At 37.5% G+C, this 23,830-nt stretch overlaps 1 protein-coding gene across 1 annotated transcript in view; it reads right to left on the minus strand.

Annotated features, from left to right (window-relative positions):
* LOC145978942 (ribosome biogenesis protein BMS1 homolog) overlaps window positions 1–23,830 on the minus strand; it is an 82,490-nt gene that overhangs the window by 57,936 nt on the left and 724 nt on the right. The window contains exons 2-7 of the mRNA XM_083111951.1: window positions 17,404–17,524; window positions 12,778–12,968; window positions 11,617–11,765; window positions 7,791–8,046; window positions 5,007–5,135; window positions 862–1,055 (exon numbers count right to left, since the gene is read on the minus strand). Coding sequence (XP_082968077.1) covers window positions 862–1,055; window positions 5,007–5,135; window positions 7,791–8,046; window positions 11,617–11,765; window positions 12,778–12,968; window positions 17,404–17,524 — 1,040 coding nt within the window. The remainder of the gene's footprint in view (window positions 1–861; window positions 1,056–5,006; window positions 5,136–7,790; window positions 8,047–11,616; window positions 11,766–12,777; window positions 12,969–17,403; window positions 17,525–23,830) is intronic.

Raw genomic sequence — 23,830 nt, forward strand, 5'->3', positions numbered from 1 at the left:
CTAAATGATGCAAAATCCTCAGGCATGGTGGCAAGCCAGAAGACCCAATCAGCATCCTCTACATGACTGCTGCGACAGAGTCAGAGGGAACGAAACTCGAAGAGTGCGAGAGCATGCCTCTTGGTGAAGCAACATGCGAACACTTCATGTTTCGAAGGAGATAGTGTTCAATGAATAAGTATAATAAAAATGATTTGCATTAGATTTATTTGGGTGTGCACGTGTAAATAGGCAGAAGCCGTTAAAGCTCTATGGGTATCAGCCAATATAGACATATAGATCAGTTTATCAGTAAAATTACCAATAATTTTACAGAACAATAAATAGCCAAAAATTTAGTGCAAAAAAGACAAAAACCCATTACAGTTGCATACAAGGAGGTTAAAGAACCATTCATGTTCTTCAATGTATTTGTATTTTTGTTTCTTTACATTGCTTTTCTGCACTTTTGGCTAATCACAACAATCTGTGATGATTACATGGAACTGATAAAGGGAACAAAGAACAACCATATCCAGGCTGGACTTTAACCTGTGAACTTCAGTGGGAGATCAAAAGTTGTCCACTTAATGTGCGCCGCCAAACATGTTCTTCAATGAACATTTACAATTTTATCAGATAGATGGAATATTGGTTAGTGATATTGGTAACACTTTTATCAATAGTGCTTCGGTTAGCAGCAAAAATTTCATCAGCCCATTGATAAAAAATACACTACTTCATATCATCTTTCATAATTACCATGTGTATCCTATCCTTCCTAGCCCTATACATATTAATTGGTGAGAAATTTAGATAAGCTACTTTTTTGGTCTGTTATAGTGTGAGATATATAGTTTTTCTATTTCTACAACTCTTTACCTTTTGCAAATGGGAATGACTTCCTGCAAGTTCCACATACACAGCATCCTTGTCGTAAACAATTCCTCCTACTCCTGAGAATGGAGCATATATGAGCCTCTCCCTTTCATCAAGAGAACGTTTTTTTTCCTTATCAGGCAGAGGACATGGATCAGGAAGAAATGTAACATCACTTGTTTTCATGTCTCCACAACCTGTGCATACAAGAAACTCCAGTTAGTCTCAATTCTCTGCTGAATCAAAAATAAAGAAAATAAAAAAATAAACTGCACAGTGTCATGTGAATCAAGCATTGGTATTCACTTAATAATAGTATCAGAAGAATCTGTTTCAGTTTTTATCAGCTACTGGCAGATATTTCTCCCCAAAAAGAAAGTTATTTGAAAAAAAAAAAAAAAAAAACATGCAGCAAAAACATTTTGCCACTTTATACACAGGAAGGCTAATCGGGACTGGTCCTCCAGTTTAAAGTGGGATCCGACCCACTTGTACCTCCACCGGATATCAAACACAGAACCACTTGATTACATGGCAATGATGTATATAAAGTGGAACCTACCATCGGGTTAAAAAATATATATACTCGAGTGTGAATTCAATTCTGCGTTAATCTATGCTAACCAATTTTTTTTTATATGCCTTCTATTTTTTATCGTCGTGAGAACAAAAAAACAAAGGTTTTTTTTTTTGCAAATAATCGCTCTCCTTGAAATTCTATAAATAAAAAACAGGTTGTCCGATCATGATGAAATTTTAGTATGGTGCAGGTAGAAAGGTTATAAACACAATTCTTAATTTTCAGATTTTTAAAATTTGTCAAAAAAATGTTATCGTCAATTTTTCGAAACAACTTTTTCTTGTCATTGGATAGTCCTACAAATACAATATTAATCTTGTTTTGAAGCTGATTGCATCCATTTTAAAATCAATTATCATTGTTAATTCACATTGCGAAACTTATTTTATACAGATTCTTATTCAGCAGAGTACAGATGTATCTGAAACATGGCAACACTGCATGCAGAGATGTCTGTTGAACTGTGGGAACTGCAGGCTGTTACTCCTATGAGACTATGTGGAAGAGGGGAGGGGTAGAAAATATGGAAGACATGGAAAACCAGGGTTTCACATTGCTCGCCATTAATGACAATTGTTAGCATCCTGTTAGCCCACAAATGTTTACTTATACAATTAAATATGTTTTTAGCTTGTAATGTTACACTTGTTTTGTGACATGTAAGCATTACACTAAATCATATGAGGGCTAGTCAAAAAATAATTGAAATGAATTCTTTACTTATGAAATACATTAGGCAGGGTCCACGTTGATATGGTCTTTTTCGAAGTAGTCCCCATCGAATTGTATACACTTGGCCCAACATGTCTGCCAGTCCTGGAAGACGTGCTGGAACTAGTCTTTTGACATCGTCTTCAGAACTGCCTCCGCCTTCTTCAGAATGGTCACCAGCTAAAGGTTTGATTCCAGGTTTTGTGACCGGTACATTTTTCTTATGCCCCCGGCGGTAAGCTACCCCATGCATAAAGTGGTGTTGTCATTCATTAGTAGTAGGAATAATAATAATAATTGTTGTAATAATAAACAATAACCTTTTGATCAATTGAGATGAGCTATGCATCTTCAATTCAAAACTAAAACTAAAATATTGACCCTATCGAGGATATACATCTATATATAAATGAATCAGGAACACCTGTAGAGTAATGAATTTATGTGTGTATTGGGTAAAAATTAACACAACATTAATAATAAAAAACACATTACAGATCCCCTCACTCTCATTCAATAATGCCCTCTCACACTCATGCTGCAGGGGTAAAACACATGGTAATGCCCCCTACCCCACCGTGGGGTTGCGCAACTGATATGCACACACAAATATGGTAACAATATGAAGTGTGTGTGATTCCAATGTATCCAGAAATTCTAATTTAATTTAATTAAACGGTATATTTAAAACATTTAATTTGAGATCCTTACTTTACATTTGCCATTTCACATACTCAGACTCGAAATACATCTACAAACACAAGTCACACAAATGTTATGGTATATAATCTAACCTGCGGAAAATTGTTAATTGTGTAAGAATTTCAAACTCAAATCTACCTAATCGCCTTATCTTGCAATAATCTTCCGTCTGTCAGATTGCTCTACAAAGGACAGTAACAAAGTAAACAGATCAAGAGAATTCTGTTTTATTTTTCACACAACATTATTTTCCTTACTCGATAAAAATAAAAACTCAACTGTGAAAATCTCACCTCAGGCCATTTATCAATATGTATAAATTCAATAGGATTTGGCTTAAAAAAAGTAGCAATTTTTCACGTCTACGGAGAAAAATTAAAGCAGAATCCACGCATAATTCCTGGAGCCAATAATTCATGCAGAATTCTCGAAATTCAAGGAATTTCCAGTGAGTAGCCACATTGTAATAGTTTACTCTACAACAGTTACCATATATCGAAGTTTACATTCAAAAATGATTCTTCTAACATATCAAAGGTCCAGGCAGTAGTCTGTGAATGAGTTTTCAAGGTACTGGACCTGGCATGCCTCCTGGCAGCTTTAGAAAAATGGCGTCGAATGAGAGCAAGTTTGCTCTGGGTGCAAGCGGTCTTTTTTAGGTCACATGTAATGTTATAAACATGTGAAACACAGTCATATTTAGAAATGATAAATTCTTAACCTTCAAGGATTAGGCCATATTATTTTGATCCAGTTTCTACAGCTGCGGACATGGTAAAGTATCATCTTTTTCTATACATCAGATTCCTTGCATGGAAATGACCAAGTTCATAATATAAGAAGAAATATCAGGAATAATCAGTGCACAAATCTTGTATATTTGTGAAAACTTAAGAATTTCATGTCTGGTTGACTTTGGAAGATGAGAAAGTGCAACAATATTGATGTTACATACATTACTAGTGTCGATGTTCATCACTTAGTGTATCACTACTAAACATACAGATTATGCAAAGCATAACATAGATTTTGTAATTTCATTTAAAGTGATGTTACTATGTTGAACTTTGACATCCAGAAAATCTGATTTTTGGTATTGATTGTTGTATACTGATTAAGTCACTTTCATATTGTCCATTGGCATATGTAACCTCATATGTAATATTCACTAATTTGTACCGTTTGATGTACAACATTGATGTTGAATTGGGATGCATCCTGCGTGAGTTTTCATTCATTGTGCAGTCTAAAATACTATATATTTTTTATTTATGTAAATATCTTTGACAGGATTTATGAATTATACTTGTTTGTTCATAACTCACTTTTTTATTGAACATCTCAAGCAGATATATTAAGATTGTCTTAAGAAAATTTCAATATGACTCACAATACCATCCATACCTATCTGAAGTAAGTGTTTTAATGAAAGTAATATTAATTCAGATAGTTTAGTATGCAGCACATATCACAATATCCCGATTGTTGCGTTACTTTGCTGCGTTAAATAAATCAAAGCTGATTCGTGGTCACACTCATTATTGTTATTAGTGTGGTCATACCAAATTTAAGTGACTAAACCGTCTCTTGTAAAATCAAGTTACAGCGGTCGTCATACCAGTTATATTATAAGGATAAGTAATAAAAATAAAACATGTGGTTAGTTGAAAGGAAACAACTTTTTCTTACCATTGGTCTCAAAAATATATGTACTATACATGCTGCAAAATATGAATGACAATTTGACACACACACAGGACATATACTTCATAGAAATTTTAACAGAAAATGCAGGTTCGATCAGGACTCAAACCCAAGTCTTTGGCATACCATGTTATTGGTTTACCAACTGAGCTACAGACGTGGTTTCACCTGATTTTTCGCTTCTGTAGTTTTACCTGGGTGAAATTATGTCGGTCAGTGATACACCTGTTGCCTTTGAATCACTGGTGTCATGGCAGTGCCCAGAATCTACTGGTGTGGAGACTTGCAATTCCACACAAGTAAACCAACAGAAACAAAAGATCAGGCGAAACCTGGTCTGACTAGCTCAGTTAGTAGAGCAATACATAGTATGCTCAAGACTTGGATTCAAGTCCTTGTAAAGTCTGAATTTTCCTAAAATATCTACAATACTAGTCAATTTGTTCCATACCTGGTATGTGAATGTAGTTGTGTTTCTTCAGAGAAACTCCCCTTACAAATCCATACAAACTCACAGTTCGATTGCACTTGGGATTCTGACGAATCATTTCAGGTGGAGTGATATCCTCTAATCTATCAGCTGTAATGAACATAGACAACTATTCAAGATAAGGCAAATAGCATGTTTGACATTGTTACCAAGCTATATCAACATTCATACCATTAGCCCTCATCTAACTACTGTTAACATGGTATATAATACTCGTTAGATGAAGAAGATCTGGGCATATTTGCATTTTACCCAGTTTCTTCCTCAATTTGTGTTCACAATATATTTCAACTCTATCTATGAGCTATCATCATGACTGTCAGGAACATCCTCAATAATTCAAAAATTGATATTTTGTGGAAACCAGGAAGGAAATAAATATTCTTACATATTATGAATTGTGACTTTTCCCAAAATTTTTGTATGTAGAGTCCAGCGCAGATAATTCTGCCGTGCAATGCGCGACAGAACTAAAGAAGCAGTGTTGCTAATGGAGCAGATAGAAAAATCGCTGCGGTGCGCCGATGCACAGCTGTTACGTACAACAATAAAATTAGAGAATTCAGGTCTATCTAACGTTGAGTTTTAAACGTCATGCATTATACCAGGACTAGGATTAATATGTACTAACAAGTGACTATGCATGTAGCTACATACATATGGACTAAAAATTCGCAAAATATGAACTAACACATAAGTAAAATTACCAAAAATGCTGCAAAGAAGACTTCTTCATACGATTCCTTATTTGAGTGATTTCAAGCAAAATAAAAAAATATATATATTATTTTTCATTGCATTAATGCACTGGTGGCGTTCTAACTTTTCACTCCCAAAACCCGTATACACTGGTATGGAACTGCAACGGCAGATAATAACATGCCAACGTGTTAAACCGCTACAATTGCACCATAACACTCCTCCTGAAGCAGTATTATTATTTCCTCTCTGAGATCAGCGACAGTCGGTTGCCTTTGTTGTACATTTACAAAGGATGCCGGCTTCCACAACAATAACAAGTACATATACTGCCACTAGACGATAAGCTGCGCGGCTTTTTCTTTTGTTATGAACCAGGGCCGGCGCTAGTCATTTTGCCTCCCTGGGAGGTGGCGGCAGATGCCGCTCTATTTCGACCCCCCCGGTCATTACGCAGCAACGGAAAATTGAAAATCAATATATTCCTAACTAAAACATCAAAATATAAAATAAATAATGAGACTTCTTATGCTATTTCAATACTATTCAGCGCAAAAGAATATCTCGCTCGATCACAGTTTTCAATAGGCTTATTTTTTTCTTCTCTTCAAATTTTGCCGCTCTGGGCGATGGGACGGTTCGCCCTCCCCTTCCGCCGGCCCTGCTATGAACTTGGTCACCCATCAAAGCATGGCAATTTTAACACAGAAAACAATATGTATCGCATTAAGCAGCAAAAATGACAGCCTCCTCTATGCAATTTCTACAAGAACACGTGCCGGAGCCAGAGTTGAAATGATGTTGGAGCCACATAATTTATTTATTTTGAATAATTCCAAAATTATGAAATATGAACAATTTGTTGCTGCTGTTCGCTGCTCTCTTGCCAAAATGCTTTATTGGGATGCTAACACCATGACTGGCTTCCTCCTTCATGAACTCGTGCACGTTGCTTAGAATTTCCCGAGCTTGGCTATGCAAGGTTTTTGATTTCAACTTCGACAGAACTGGAGGCATTATGGAATTTAACGTTCATTAGCAAACACACACTTTTACATAAACACACGCAATACACGCACACAACGTCAAACCGGTCAAATACTTAGTATAAAATAAAAATATGGTGCTTCCAATCCAACAAAACTCACCGCCACTTTACCTGCTTTCCCCTTCCGTGACAGAAATAGTGCTTCATTATTACAGTTGGCAACACTAGTTACTAGCTAGCCAATGAACATGCACTGCATAAAAGAAGCAACGACTACGCCGTGCTATATTGCCACATTGCCGTCCCTGCTGACAGGTGGGAACCGCGAGCTGGAGCGCTGTTCAATTGTTTTCAATGAAGTTTGCGCGAGTGTGTCCAGGAATGGAATGACAATATGGCAACAATAGCGAAGGTTTTCGAGCAGGGTAGAACACGTGATGCTAAGAGAGAGGGAGACGAAACGAAAATACGTTTCTACGCAACGGCAAATTTACGTGTGTGGCACTCTACCACATACTATGTAGCTAGCCTCTATGGAGAGGAAATTTTCAAGTGTGCACTTTTCAAATTTGACACAATGTACAAAAAAAAAAACTCATTGTCGTAGAGAGATGAAACAGTTTTTAGGAATGACAAGACTTGGACAGGTAACATTTTTACATTTTACATACCTTCCAAAAACAAAACTTACACAAAGAAGAAGAAAAATATCAACATTTTTAACAAAAATTCATATTCAGCATGCACCTGTGGTACAATAGACCAAATTGAATGAAACAAAATGTAGAACATAGCAATGGTATATTCCTACAACCATGCAAAGTTCCGAAAATAGGCATATGGAAGAGAAACAAAAACTATGTACAAGAAAAGCAGTGTTGCCATCTTACAATATGGTAAGTGAAACTCTAGGCCTTTCTTAATAGTTCGTAATTTATTGGGTAACTGTAACACATTTTCATTATTAAATATAATTATCTGAAATCGGTCATTATTTTTGAAACACACTATATATTACACATGTGAACAAAGCAATACACACAAAAATATGAGATTACCCAATACATAAGGATGAGTTGTCCTCCACTGTAATGGCCTAAACTTCATTACGGATATGAATCGTCCTAAATTTCTAATTTCATTTTTCAAGTATTCTCCATGAAGAAGTCCAGAAAGGTAAAACAGCTTTGCTCCTTGGTACACTTCTGTCCAAAATCTGTGTTTTAAAACCTTTTTGGTTCTTTTTAATAATTTGTTGTTTCTAAACATATCCAGATGTGTTAACACTCCCATCACTTTTGGAAACCCATGAACCTGTAACAAATTAATCCATTAACTTGGGAAATAAAGTACACTTTTAAAAAAATGGAACTGAATATGGAAATTCCTGCAATTGATCATTATACCACAGTAGCATTCTTAATGTTCTCTGACGAATGGGTGTAGGCATAGCAAGTGAGGGTGCTTTTTTTTTGTTGTTGTTGTTGTTTTCTATGCTCAGATGGCTAATCGGGATTAATTTGATTTATTTACTGATGGAGCTGAGCCCTACAGTTTAAAGCAACCTTTCTCAAAGGGGTGTGCTGCAAAAATTCACACACAAAAAACATTTTATTATAATGATAGAGCATGAACATAAACAAAACAGGCATATGTATGAAATATTTTAATAATGTTATTTATTAACTTTACAGAAATATAGAAGTGTAATACAAACTGCAGAAGTATTTTATCACAATGGAAACATATAAGAAACAGGTATGTATATGTATTGCATATTTTGACAATGTTATTTATTATTATAATTCAATGAGAAATATGGGCTTCTTTACTTTTGTACACTTATTCAATGCAGGAAAGAATAGCAAACATGCCCGTAATTATTTGTCCACAGAAATAAGTCATTCTCATTTACCTATTTTTTATATTTGCCAATGTGAAGAATCCCTGTTTGCACAAGTAGGTTGTAGAAAACTGAAGTAGTGTAGATAAGGGATTCTGATAACACTGAGAACTCTTCCCTTGCCAAATTCCAGAAATGAAGTACTGTTGTTTCTCAAGTTTCTCATTCACAATATATCAACACCAGTCCTTAATTTTTTGAAATGCTACCGCAGGCAGGGTTGCAATCTACTTTGTGTTGCTGGGAACAGTTGGATCATCAGTTCATACCAATCTTACCTCACATGCTGGCAACATTTTTGTTAAACATGATACCACCTACATAGTGTTAAGCAAAACAAAACAGTAAACAGATTACAACAGAGCTCAGGTCACACTAGCATAACTTATGCCATAACTGTTTGTAGGATTGTGACAAAATACAAATAAGAGCTGAATATATTAATTTGGTTTGAGATTATGTTAAACTGCTTCAGTACTACGGAATAAGGAACATTGTATGAGTGAGAGTCTGGGAGCTGCAGGTTGGAAATTTCCTTGCTCCACTATTTTTATGTCCAGGCATTCTGAGAAAGGGTTAATGGAGTGGGATGCTACGTCTTAAATTTCCAATAATGATCTTAACATGATGATGAAGATGAATGGCTGATTTATAAACTAGATGAAGGAACAAAGACATGCCTTACTCAGGAATCATACATATTGCCTCTGGTTTTGTAACCAATCTGTCAGAGGCTAGAATAGCAGTAATAATGATGGAACAAAGTAGAAGGCACTTTAAACATATTGATTATATTAATATTAGCACTTTCATCTCATATATTTGAACTGAAACCTTGTGATTGTGTGATAACTTCATGCGGTACACTATAAATAAATAAATTATTAATAATAATAAAAAAAGTATACATTTTCTTACATAGGTTGGTAAGGAGTTTGATATTTCTTTCATAGGAATTGAACTTCCATATTGGGTGACCCTACAGATTCTACCAGTTCTATTCCTCCTCAAGGTGCTACACAGTTAACCCTTAAATGTTGAAGCTGATTTTCCAATGTTCTGAACCAAGGCGAAGCATGTTTTCAGCAGGAAATTTAAAATTCCTCAAAGTCTTCAATACAAATCTCAGTAATTTCTGAAACTAGGAATGCTAGATTCACAAATTATTCATAGTTTTGTTCAGTTCGATTAGGCTATAAGCCTATGGTCTCTGACCTCAAACAACGTAGACAGACTTCTTTCTTTATCCTGCAGGCAGCTAAGCCAGCCCCCCCCCCCCCCCTCTCAACTCATGCCATCAAGCAGTAATTTGGTTTTCAGTGACGTGGTTCTCAAAGTGCAAGTGTGTGAAAACATCTAGCATTGTCCAATGCTCTACTTCTCCCATGACCTTCCTCCCCGCCCCCTTCCATTAGCACTCTTCTGCGGGAAAAAAAACCCTCAGAAGGCCCTTACAGGACACTTTCCTTGATAACACTTGTTTTCAAACAGCAGAATTGAGAAAATAATGATGTCAAAAATCATGAAAAAAAAAAGTCCCCCAAAAATTCATGTTACCTTCAGGACTGTTCCCTCCACCTTAAAGAAGACCAGAATCAAATTAAACTTTACTAATTACTCATGCACCACTCCAAAAAATACATCTCCGAATATTGCTGATGGACAGTATATTCCAAAGTCACATATTATGCAGAAAATGCTCTTTGTGACATAGCTCAGAGTTAGCAAAAATACTTGATGTAACATATATGTTACAGCAGGCATTGAAGGATTAAACGTTAAGAGAATTTTTGGTGCTTTTTAAAAATTTCTGCAGTGTTCTTTTTAAAAGTGCAGAGTATCTATTTATACTACTGATCAGGATAAGGTAATATCAGTAACTTCTCAGCATTTGTAGTACTCAATATTTTGAAAAGCAAAAATATGACACTGATAATATAAGTTTATAAAAACTGATTTGATGAATATCAATCAATTCTTGCAAATATAGTATGATTTATGCATTTTCAACTTTCAAAATCACTACTGTTGAAAGCAACAGTTTGTTCTGTAGTAAAAAGGTAGCAATGAGATGAAGCTGAGATGGCACATCGGAAACATTAATGGAAATGGTAAAAATATATCCAGTATTTCAATAGATACCAAAACTCTTATTCTTATATTTCAAAATTCAATACATGACAGCATATTGTTCATAGTACAATAGACGGCTGCACTGTGTTCGTGTAATGGAAACATAAGGGCCGTTTTCTTGAAATGCTCTCACATTTTAGTCCTTTCCAATACATGACTTTGTGTACCAGTGTAAAATATTCAAAGATATGGAAATGCTGTAACGGCATTGTGCTTTTATTAATTAATAACATTTATTGTAAAAGTAAAGTGCTCCCCTGTGCTTAGCACCACGCCATGAAGGCGTAAAGGGGGTGTGGGAGTAACGCCCCACACTTTCTTGATCCGGTCGTGAGTGGGGGTGATGTGATCAGCATCACACCCCTGACCGCCTTTACCCCCCAGGGTTTCCCCCAGGTACCCATGTTATTCGACGCTGGGTGGGCGCCGGGGCCGCTTCCAACGTTAGAAAAGTTCCCGGATTTGAACCGGCCGGGGATCGAACCCGGGACCTTTAGCATGGTAGTCAGACGCGTTACCGACTGAGCCACCGTGGCCACATTTATTGTAATGGGTTATATATTCATATTGGTACTGGTTCAAAAATTTATCAGGGAGAACATCAGAATCTGTAAATTTCATATTTTGTCACATCATTTGAAAAAGAGCCAGGTACTACGTCCAGTTAAAGTAGCTCAGCAGATCTGTCTTCCATCACATATAATTATGTGCAAAGTATAATGCTGGCCATTTCACCTTCCTTTCTGCAAACACAGAGGCAGCTTCACATGACCCATCTTCTTAAAATAGTACAGGGAATAATTCTACTCTTACAATACCTATTAAGTTGTAGAAAAATCTTAACTCACCTGGCAAATATTAAGGAATTCGAATATTTCCATTTCAAATCCAAACGAAGCATCCACTAGTAGAAGTACCAGATCAGCAACTTTAGCAATATCTATCATACTATTTATATCATTATTGCACTCCATTATTGTCAATCGCCTCTTTTTACCTGCAAATAACAGACAAGGGATTATAATTATTGTAAAACCCCAGTGAAAATTTTGCAAAAAACAGTCAATGTACAGGCACCGAAAGCAACTGAAAGTGCCTGAAATGTTTTTAAAAAAAGTTCATCCAGAAAGCAGTTGCAAAACATGTGCAGTGTAAGAAATATAAAATTAATATATTGCAGCTGTGTTACACAGTAAAATTTATATGGGCTGTAAAACTAATGTACATGGTATGTGATAGTTATGGAATTTGTTGCTGTTTACACTGTAGAAGGAAAGTTAAAGTAAAACACTGAAAACCGAACATATTTAATGAACGAAGCAGTAACACTTACATGCTTGATTGATTGATTTAGTTTATTTTACTTCGCGTTTTGTGCCTCTTGGCTAATTTGCGAAGATGGGGATGAGTGATGAAATTGATGAATGGACATTCACAAACAACCAAGCCCGACCGAGATTCGAACCCAGGACCCTTGGCATCGCAGCACGATGTGCTAACCACTCGGCCACAGGATCGGGCTAACACTTACATGCAAATGCAATGTTCCTACTTACATGCAAATGCAATGTTCCTACACAATGGAGTACATAGGTAGCAGTTGCCTGTGAAGGTTTTGGTAACAAACTGATCATGAGTTGCAACAATAATATCACTTGTGAAGCAAATATGATGTCTTATTCCATCCATATACAGGTAATGTGCAAATGTTATTTACAATGTAGTAATAATAACAACAACTACGAGCAGGTTAACCTGCTGATATAGACACACTCTGTTTCATACAAACCATTTGTTAAAAATGATCGAGAGCATTTTGTGACATTCAATACTTTAACTCCAAAAAGTCACATAACAATACAATAAACAGAATAAAAAAACATTGTATCATTACTCAGTCATTACTTAAAATAAAATAAATAAAAATATAGTTCAGGCACTAGAAGTTCTGGTAATGATTTTGCAATCCTTCCAGTCTCCTCTGTGGAAGAAACTTCACATAGAATTACCTGAAACAATCGTGATTGGTCCTTTTATGGTCGCCAGCTTTTGTCTTACAAAATTCTTAACTAGGCATTGAATTAAGGTTGTTTTCCCAACTTTCGGAGGCCCAACGACTGCCACTACAATGGGAGGTGGTTCCACAGGGGTTCGGTCCACTAACGGAATGTGCTCCTTTTTGGTCTTGAGGTCCTGTGTTCTACAAAAGAAAAAAACACTAATCAGCATTGCATGAAATAGAATGTGTTGCACTATTAACCATCTTACAAGGGATGTGTATATTTATATAATAATTTCATTTCCAGTATGCACAGATGTCAATAAAAAAGAACTGTGGACATGAAGAGATAAATTCATGATCTTATCACCAAACAATCTGGATTCTAATCACACTTTGGCATGGGTGTTCCACTGTGCATTTCTATCAATTTCATCTCATCAATGCAATAAACCAAATGAGATAGAAAAAAAATACATGATGCCCACATGACTTGGAACAAAGCAAAAGTAAGAACACCATCAAAAAATGTGCTTCACTATTGGGTGTCTGGAGAAGAATGAATCATTGCATACGAGGATATATAAGCAAATATTCCCCCAAAGCAAAATGCTTCAGAGAAGCATTGAATTTTGCCACAAAAATGGATGAGGCAAGATGTATAACAAAACTGCAGTCCTGAGAGATGATGACACAACATACTTATCTGTCTGATTTAGGCCCATCTGTATAAACCACAATAAAACTGGGGTACTTGATCAAAGCTCTACAATATCTCTTCATAATCTAGCACTGGCAGATCTGTTTCTTTCAGACCAGTTTGCAAAAGATTGATTTGAGGTGCAGGATATTCCCAAATAGGGAGCCACAATAAGAGAGAAGAGTGTCTGGAAATTCATCACCAGCCTGAGGTGTGATAAAAATCTCACATGTACACACACACCTTGGCTCTGGGATGTATACATTACAAATCTAGTCTTCTGGAGTCTGAAAGAACTGCGTAAATGCTCTTGGTCTTGCAGGCGACCTAGGATTGATTCAGGTCTGGTATAAAAGTGGCTCTGAGGTTCACCCGCATCTAATAAAATGGGTACCTGGGGGTAGCATGGATAAGCTGGTTAGCACACTGAATCTATAGTAAAAACAGGTTTGTTGTAAATTTGATCTCCACCACCAGCAAAAAAAAAAATGTTCACCTTAAGCCACAAGAAGAGGTGCTCTCTTGAAACTGAGTGTTAGATTGCTGTTGATTTGGTATATTTTACTTCGCCTTTCCGCCACTCTTGACTAATCGCAAAGATGAGGATAAGTGGTAATATGATGAAATTGATTAAGGGACATTCACAAAGACCACCCATGCGAAGGCCAAATCTGGGATCCCTGGCATTGTAGCGTGGTGCAGCCATGTGCCACATGGTCGGCGAAACATAGTGTGGATATGTCTAATTAATACTGCATGTTAGATAAGAGTCATTCCATGCGAAATCAACACAGCTCCCAACCTGACCATCTCCGATTTTCATGAAATTTGGGGAGTTGAAACTATGAATGGAACTTAGTAATTATGAAAATTTTTAGTCTCGTGCGTCTTGTAATTGTTAAATTATTCAAGGTCAAAGTTAGCAGAAATTGCCCTTTTTGAGCCCGCTTAGCTATACTAAATGTGCTGTAACTCCCCCCCTATTTTGCCTAGGAAGCTCAAATAAAGCTTATTGTACAGGGCATTGAACAAGCTTTTCAGTGATATATAACAAGCCCACCTTTCGATAAAAATATAATTTTGTCACGTGACCTTGACATTTGACCTTGAATATCTCAAAACATGCCATCACCAAAAATCGTGAAAAAAATATATTTGGTCCCTCATGCCATACTATAAAACATATCAAAAAATCATTCTGGGACTGCAATGGGATCAGAAGATACAAAATAATATGTGTTACTATGTGACTGATAAAAGCCTCATTACATGAACTATGACAAGTCCTTTAACACCCCCTACAAAATGTAAACTAGTTATCCTGGTCATGAAAGAAATAGGTTGGGCACAGAAAGATCTCTAGCTGTGTGTGTCAAGCGCAGGTCCGGCATATTGTTGACCTCCATATTGAATTCAATGCAAAAATTTCAAAGGAAAGTACAGAGTTATGCAGGAACAAACAAATATACACACCCATTTTTATACAGGGTGTTTCGTAAGTTCGTTTACAATGCTTGGGAGGTGATTGTACGAGTGAAAATAAGGTGGAAAGTTCATGTAATGAAATTCCGGAAACGGCTTTGTTGCAGAGTTATTGACGTTTGAAAATGTGGGAAAATGATTTTCCGAAGTGAATAATGGCAAAATGGGTGGAGAGAAGTCGTCAGTGTTGGGCGGTCCACTAAGAAACTGGGTACGCTCTTGTCAAAAAATCACGCGGCAATGTTCTGCAATGTCGGCGCAAGGGATTCCCCAAAGGACATGAACGAAGATGTTGACGGGAGTGAGGTGGGTGTGCATTCTGTGTGAGCTGGTATCGACGAAAATTGGCGTGTGTTGAATGGCACTAAAAAACAAAGAACATTTCCTGAGCGAAGGGCACCATGATGTAAAAACGAAAAAATGAACTGTCATAGGTTGCATACCCTGAAGGGCACACAGTATGCTTAATGGAGATGTGAAGGGAACTTCATCACAGACGGTTTCAAAGTGTCCACCATGTACTTCCAAGCAGAGGCAACAACGGCGAATCAAGGAATGTCTAGTGCAACCCAACAACCCCGGTGTTTCTGCTATCGATGCTGCAGCTACATTGATAAGGGCAACGAGGTTCTCGGCTGACACGACAGGTGTTTCGTAAATGAGGCGTTTCATCTCTCCCCAGAGGAAGAAATCCAGGGGCGTAATATCAGGCGATCGAGGTGGCCATGGCACAGGCCCTCCCCTGCCAATGCATTGGTCGTGTAATACGGTATTGAGGAAATGGCGCACATTCCGATCGAAATGTGCGGGTGCACCGTCATGTCGTAACCACAGTCTTTGTCTCAGTGCCAAGGGCACGTCCTCTAGTAGTTCAGGCAAAACCTCACTGAGAAATGCTTCATAAGTGGTCCACATAGGCGAACAGGGAGAATGTATGGTCCAATCAAATGGCCATGCAGTATCCCGCACCACACATTCACTGCAAATCTGTGCTGATGATGTGCCACTAGCAGTGCATGTGGATTTTCATGTTCCCACACATGACTGTTTTTACTATTGAACACACCAGTTTTCGTGAAGATAGTCTCATTAGTCCATAGTACCTTATTCTGAAAATTGGGGATAGTTTCAATTTGATGAACAAACCATTGGCAAAAGTCCTCACATGGGCCAAAGTCCCGAGGTAAAAGATCTTGCACTTTCTTCAATTTGTACGGGTGCATCCCCTCTTCTGCCAGGACTCGCCACACATTCACATGGGAGGTGTTTCGTTCGTGGGCTAGTGCACGCGTACTGGTGGCTGGATGATCCATCACTGCAGTTAGCACATCTTCCACAAACCGTCGTGTTCGCACACTTCGCGGTCGTCCAACTTCTCGACGAGGTGGCAACACTGATCCTGTTCCCGAAGTCGAGTGTCTACAGTTTGAAATAAGGTGTGCAATGGTAACACCCTATTTGGAAAATGTGCTCCATACAGATGCCTTGCAGCACGGCTATTATCTCCAGCCTACCCAAAAATCAGATGCATGTCCGCCAGCTCTTGGGACGTGTATGCAGCCATCCCTTACACCAGGCTACAAGTGTTTATGGTCATTAACACTAGTACACTTCACAGAACACGATGGGATGTGCCTAAGAATTAACACGTAACACTGCTAGGTCAAATGTTTGTCCAAGAACCTCACGTCTTTCCATTCAACCGTGAACATTTAACAACCTGCTGCTGGCACAGCACCTGAAGCACGAATGGCACAGACACGTGCGCTCCTTCATGAGGAAACCTACACTGTTGGCGGCCCTAGCGGGAAATGTGGTACTAACGTCAGATCACATGGACACCCATCTGCACTCCAGGGTATGCAACCTATGACAGTTCATTTTTTTTCGTTTTTACATCATGGTGCCCTTCGCTCAGGAAATTTTCTTTGTTTTTTGGTGCCATTCAACACATGCCAATTTTCGTCGATACCAGCTCACGCAGAACGCACACCCACCACACTCCCGTCAACATCTTCGTTCGTGTCTTTTGGGGAATCCCTTGCGCTGACATTGCACAACATTGCCGCGTGATTTTTTGACAACAGCGTACCCAATTTCTTAGTGGACCACCCAACACCGACGACTTCTCTCCACCCGTTTTGCCATTATTCACTTCGGAAAATCATTTTCCCACGTTTTCAAACGTCAATAACTCTGCAACAAAGCCGTTTCCGGAATTTCATTACATGAACTTTCCACCTTATTTTCACTCGTACAATCACCTCCCAAGCGTTGTAAATGAACTTACGAAACACCCTGTATATATAGAAGATTATGCAACAATTTATATATTATGTGAATTTAAAGATACAGCACAAACATTTGTCATCACCATTTTCATTAACTTTCTGAAATTGATCAAATCATTTCAAATAACATGAACTTAAAACAGAAAATAAAATTGTACACTACCTTCTAAACCGTCTTTCAGCTTTCACCGCAGAGTTGAATGCAAATGCTTTTGGATTTCTCTGCTTTGGAGCAAGTTCCTGTACATGTTGGTTTTTCGCTTTCTTCTTCTCTGCTTTGCGTCCTTCGAAAATTAAAGGAAAAGGGGGAATAAGTTGCATCATTATATTCCATGGACAATAGCATATTGCAAATTTGTTTTCCATAAAGTGAGAGTACTTACAATCTAGAAAATGATTACTCCATTCAATGGTTCATAGTAGGCTTAGGATTGGTAAATACATACCTTACAAGACCTAGGCACCAAGCAATATACAGGGGTTACTCTGATGTAGCATGATACATCATCCACCCACCCAAAATTAACATGAAATGTTCACACTTTTAACCCTTAAACATTCTGCTGGAAAGTTCTCACAACAGGATTAAAGTTAAGGCCTGGCTGGAAAAATAAGTTCCCACAGTGTCGTTCTGTTATGTGATTTTGAGAACATACTGTAGCTCAGATAATGTTTTGGAGATATATGTTTTCATTGCTACATGAGCCTTGAAGAGTGTCACAATTAACTTGGTTGTAGCGAAGCTACAGGGGGAAAGGGCCCAGATTAAATGCCTAAGGCTTTTATAAAATCAATTTTGTTGTGCTTGCATAATGGAAGAGGGAGCCAGGCCAGAATCAACAATGAAAATTCCACACACCCAAGGGGAAAAGTTTCACTGATAACTCACATGTACACTATTCTTAACTCCCTTTGAGGTCAAGGGCTAAGGGGAAGTCCATGGACAAACAAAAGTGCTGTGGGTATGGAGGTTCTAGAACAGTCTAGCTTTCATATCTGTGGGGTCTTGCATTGCACAAAGATGATTCTGTGTGATATCACATCACAAGGCATGTTGCTTTGCATTATTGTTTCATCAACTATAAAAAATAGGCAGGTAATTTCTTGTAAGAGTGCGTCATATATGTCATACAATATGTAGAACATTCCTAAATTGGTTCTGTCTCCAAGGGGGAGGCAAACTTCTAATTCCTTGAAAAAAATGATTTCTTACTTCCATAAGTTCTAAATAATAATTCAAAATTAATTTTTATGCCATGTATTCATCTGTACTGAAGAAAACGAGGTATAATTTGCAACTCTAGTATTTGTAGATTCAAAGTTCTTAAATTTTAATGAAAGCAGTAGATAATTTCAAATTTAGTGCTGAAAACCAGAGGTCAGAAGTAGCGAGCTACTTGTAGCGTCGCTACTGTAGCTAGCTACAAAATTCCTGTAGTTGTAGCGAAAATTTCGCTACAGCTACATTTTTTCTCGGCATTTTGAGGTGAATTTTGAATGTGGCAACAGCATCAGAAAAAATTGACAATAACCCTTAATTTTGCAGGAGGTTCATAAAGACAGTCTATTACATGGAGACACAGATTATCTAGATTGTAGATTATAGATATCTGCGTAATTTATTTAATTAGTATCTGAAGAATTCAGATATCCAGATAACTAACAAACATATATGAATATATTCCTGCTAACAGCTACATTTTTTTAGCTGCATCGCTATTTTGCCTCATTTGCTGCCCCACTGGAAAAGTGCCTCGTTTGCGTCACCCCCGGAACAAATCCTGTGGATATTCATGGTGTAAGAGACACCACAATGTCATTAATTGCTGTGTAAGACACAACTTGCAGTGCAAAAACGAGCAATGGAATATCCACTGCACTGATAAGGGAATAGTGCCAGCAATAAATGGCTCAGTATGTTAACAGCATTGATCATCGTCAGTATATAGCATCTCACCAGCAAGAAATTATTGTTACAAGAATGATAGAGTTTCTGGAATTACAATTATTTTTGCGATAGTATTTGTTCACAAATTTTAAAATTACAATACGTTTAGAACACTCAGGTTTATACGACAGTTTCCTCAATAATTTTATCATATTGCAAAAAGTATGTACAAGTTATTGACTTTCCTGCAGAAACGACAATCTTCTTTAGTTAATATACATAGTTTTCAAAATTATGTATTTCTCCTACTTTTGCGTCACTTTTCTGTAACTTTTGCTAATCATGACATCATCATCCTTCGCTGTTTCCTGCCTCTGGCTGGGTCGGCATAGAAGTCAAGCCTCTCCATTTTTTCCTGGTTTTTCACAACTCCTTTCTTTCCAAGGTGTTCCAATCTTGTCTCCTTACACTCTCTACTATCTGCTCTTTCCACCGACATCTTGGTCTCCCTCTTGGCCTTATTCCCACTCCTTGTGCATGGTAAGCTCTTACTGGTAGTCTTTCTGCATCCATCCTCTTCATATATCCAAACCATCTCATCTGTGTCTGATCTATTCTGTCCTGAAGCTTCACTACACCCACTGTCTGTCCGATCTCCTCATTTCTTATTCTATCCCTTCTAGTCTTCCTCAAAATACTTCTTAGAAATTTCATCCCCACTGCCTGCATCTTTTCTTTGTCTCTCTATGTCATTGTCCAAGTCTCTGCTACACACGTAATTATTGGCACATAGTATGTTACATATTACCTTCTTGCATTTCATAGGTACATCCCTATTCCATATTATTCTTCGAACGCTTTGATATAGTCCACCACCTTTCATTTGTCCTCTTCTGTTTACCTCCTCATCTATTCTTCCACTTCTCTCAATCATGACAATGAGGATGAATGGTTTATTTAGTTATTCTCTTATCTATAGTCGCTTTCTGCCACTTTCGGTAAGTTAGGGAGGCTAGGCTAAGTAAGCTAGGGAGGCTAGGCTATGTTGATAGGCTTGAAATCAGATTATTTTTGCACCTCTATGGAAAAAATCAAGTGCAGATATTTACTAGATACTTCACAATGGAAATTTATCTATAGTTTAATAGACTTACACAATCACGAAACGACTGAAAATATCTAGGCAACAGCGAAAGCAAACCACATGAAAATTCACGTGAATGCTCTAGAAGGAATTCCAAGCTGACGTAATTTTTCTGATTTTTGAATGTCATAGCAGTTTTTCCAAAAGAGAGGAAAATTCTTAAAGAAAAAAGAGAGAGAGAGAGAGAGAGAGAGAGAGAGAGAGAGAGAGAGAGAGAGAGAGAGAGAGAGAGAGAGAGAGAGAGAGAAACAACTCATGTGGACCAAAAACTTTCAGCTCACTTTCTGTGTAAAAGCTGCTGGCTGGATGCAGAATTTAAAGGGCAAGTTGCAGCATGTGGCAACAAAGCATACTTGCTCCACATGCATTCATAGCAATGAGGTGAAAAACATGCAAACCAGTTGCGAAGAAAAATAATTCTGTTGTGGTTTTGAATTTGCACAATGTGAAAAGATAAAATAAGGAAATCTGATGGTTAGGCTATTTCACAGACATCATTTTCATATGCATTGCATTGCCACTGGGCTCATCATATTTTTACGGCAGGTGTACAAGACATGACACATAACTGAATTGGACTTACATAAACAAACACATGTTTAAAAACATCTTCGTCTGAATACAGAAATCACAGAGTTAAAATCGCTCTGCCTTACTTTTGTTTAAAAGAAGACTTTCTTGCTTTCCAGTGAGATATATTTGACCTTTTTCCAACCATGGATTACAATTTTACAAGCATGTAAACAGAGGGCTCAACATATTTGACAGCGGTAGTAATCACTGTCTTTACACGTATACCTTAAAAAGAAAGAAAAACTCACTGCAGTATCATTTTCCCTTCAAAGATGGATATCAGGTTGAAATGCCTTCTATTCATGTGCATAATGTAACAACTTACTTCTCAGTTGAAATCTCACCATGACTAAAGTTTTCTCCTAACTAAAACTGATGTTTATGCTCTAGAAACTTCATAGTGCACACCTATCAACATTTTATCAGAGTTGATGCCCCAAGTTCAGATTGTTTAATACTGAACTTATCATGGTTCACGGACATTTTTGACACTGTTTAATTTCTAAATTTGTCTGTTAACACATACTTCCGAGTCTTAGTGATTAATTAGTGTGTTTTGTTGAGAACAATTCTTTTCCTTCCACATATTCCTATATGATTCTTTGCAATCAGCCATTCATTTGCAGATTGTTGCTGATATCTACTTCACATGCAGAGGTGTGAAGGGGTAAATTGTCGCTAAATGCTTTCATTGATAGGTTATGCTGTTCACATTTAGGCTTCTTAGCAATAATAAATATCCCTAAATCATTTCGTTGTTAGATTAGGTGGGTCAAGTTTAGGGCTCTTAGCATAAAAATAACATACCTAAATGTTTTAAATACCTGATCACATAATATCTGGTCTCAGGCATCAAACCCCCTTCGAAATGCTACATTTCAAATCATAATTTTTTGGTAAATAATCCTTAGCGAGCTTTTAACTGTGATAATTAGTTTCTCCCAGCTTCAACCTTATCCCACAACTGTTTCCAGCATTCTAGTACCCTTATAAAACTTGAGGAAAATCATTAACGGTAATGGTTCCCATTGTTTTATGTTGATTTTTTCAAATCCTCCTAGCAGGAAGACTAATTATCGTAGAAGTTTGGCAATCATTGTCACACAAAATTTGAATTTTCCTTAAAGTAATGAGCACTGTTTGGATTTCGAAAAAAGTTATTTATGTTGAAAAAAAAAATAATTAAAAATTACCTTCCGCAAGCATGCACACTTCCCACGGAAAATGTATTTTCCATTGACATACGACTGTAAGTATCGTAGACTAGTGGGAATTAATGTAGAATTAAATCGGAAACTTTAGTGGAAATTATTTAGGGACTAAATAATAGTCTAATCATTATCATCTCGAATAAACTTTACATATGGCAAAAAATGAGTGGGACGCCAGTAGATTGAGCAAGTTTCATCAACATTGTAAAAATTAAGTACTTATGCTACAGAGCATTACCTGACATTCGCTACGAGACTCGGCAGCAAACAGCCCGGAATCAGCGCTTGTCTTTCCCGGTGAACGGGTATGCGACAGTCGCTAGAGTCTGCTATTAAAATTACAGTTTTCATATTGTGTACTAACCTTGACTACAGAAGGTGTTGAAAATGATGTCCTTCTGCTGCAACACATTCCTGGCATCTCCACAAGGAAATTGGCATTTACACGAGCAAGTTAGTCTATTGTACTTCTCCAGATCTCTCGTACAATACTCTCTTTTAACTCACGGATGGTGTGCGGATTGTCTTTGTATACTTTATTTTTTAGATTTCCCCATTTTTCTTTCCACTCTTATTCAGAACTGACCCTGTTACTCTAAACTTTTATTTAGTAGTCCTATGTGGAACAGTAACACTAGGAAATTACGTTGCAAAACGTCGTCGCACTTCTCCACAATTCCTCTTTCCGAAGTAACACTCGACATTGTTACAATGGAAACTTTTGTGCTGCCACATTAAGCCACAATCTTCAACACAACTTCCGAGTGGCGTCAGTCTGCAACGTCAACAGAAAGGGAAAGAGAGCGAAAAAACAGACTGTAGCATGCGACTGTCGCGGACCCGCTCACCAGGAAAGACAAGCGCTGATGCCGGGCCGCTTGCCGCCGAGTCTCGTAGCGAATGTCAGGGAATGCTCTGTATTATATTTCACACACTGTCAATATTTTGTAAGTTAAATCACTCACACTGGCCACAAAGCATAATGGGAAAAATATTAGGCATGAGTTTACAATACCGGACCACTCTCCAATTTCTATAAAATTTCGCCTACTTACTAATTTCGGTGTCCTGATGACGTATCTGTAGTTCATATTTGGCGGTCACTTGTTAAAATTGTACATTTACGTGTAGAACTTGTAAAATAACCTTGCGATTTACCACCTTGATTGTCCATACACTGCAATTCGGAACCATCTTTCTTTCGCAATTCATTAATGCTCTTTCTTTACGCACAACAATCTTGCAACCTTGAATATTGACGTCAGACGAGGAATGCCTACGAGGTTAGGTTAGGCCTGTTAGGTTAGGTATTAGCATAAATACAAAGAAAAATTAATATTTTCGCTAAGAGACGCATTACCTTGTCTTGCCTAACATGAAAAAGCTCTCTCCCGTGACGTCAGAACACAATGTTGCTACAGTGTTGTGCGATAAGTAACACCCATTCGGGGGAAAAGGCGTGTTCCGTGGAGATGTTGTTCTTATGGTTGGGTTACGTTAAGAAAACATAGTTTATTTCGTTTTTTTTCTCGATTTACATACTTGACCGCCAATTATTACATGCAGATTCGTGATTAGGAGGTCTCAATTAGTGAGTAGGCGAAATTTCATAGCAATTGGAGAGTGGTCCGGTATTGTAAACTCGTTCCAAATATTATTATACCTCACATACACACTACAAAAATATCCAATTGATCAGCTTTTTCAAGTTGGGGCAGGGAAACTAACAAGCAGTTCAAAAAGAAAGAAATAGGTTACGAGAGAATGTGTGATT

The sequence above is a fragment of the Lepisma saccharinum genome, chromosome 1, assembly GCF_977018435.1.
Source record: "Lepisma saccharinum chromosome 1, izLepSacc3.1, whole genome shotgun sequence".
Taxonomy (NCBI): domain Eukaryota; kingdom Metazoa; phylum Arthropoda; class Insecta; order Zygentoma; family Lepismatidae; genus Lepisma; species Lepisma saccharinum.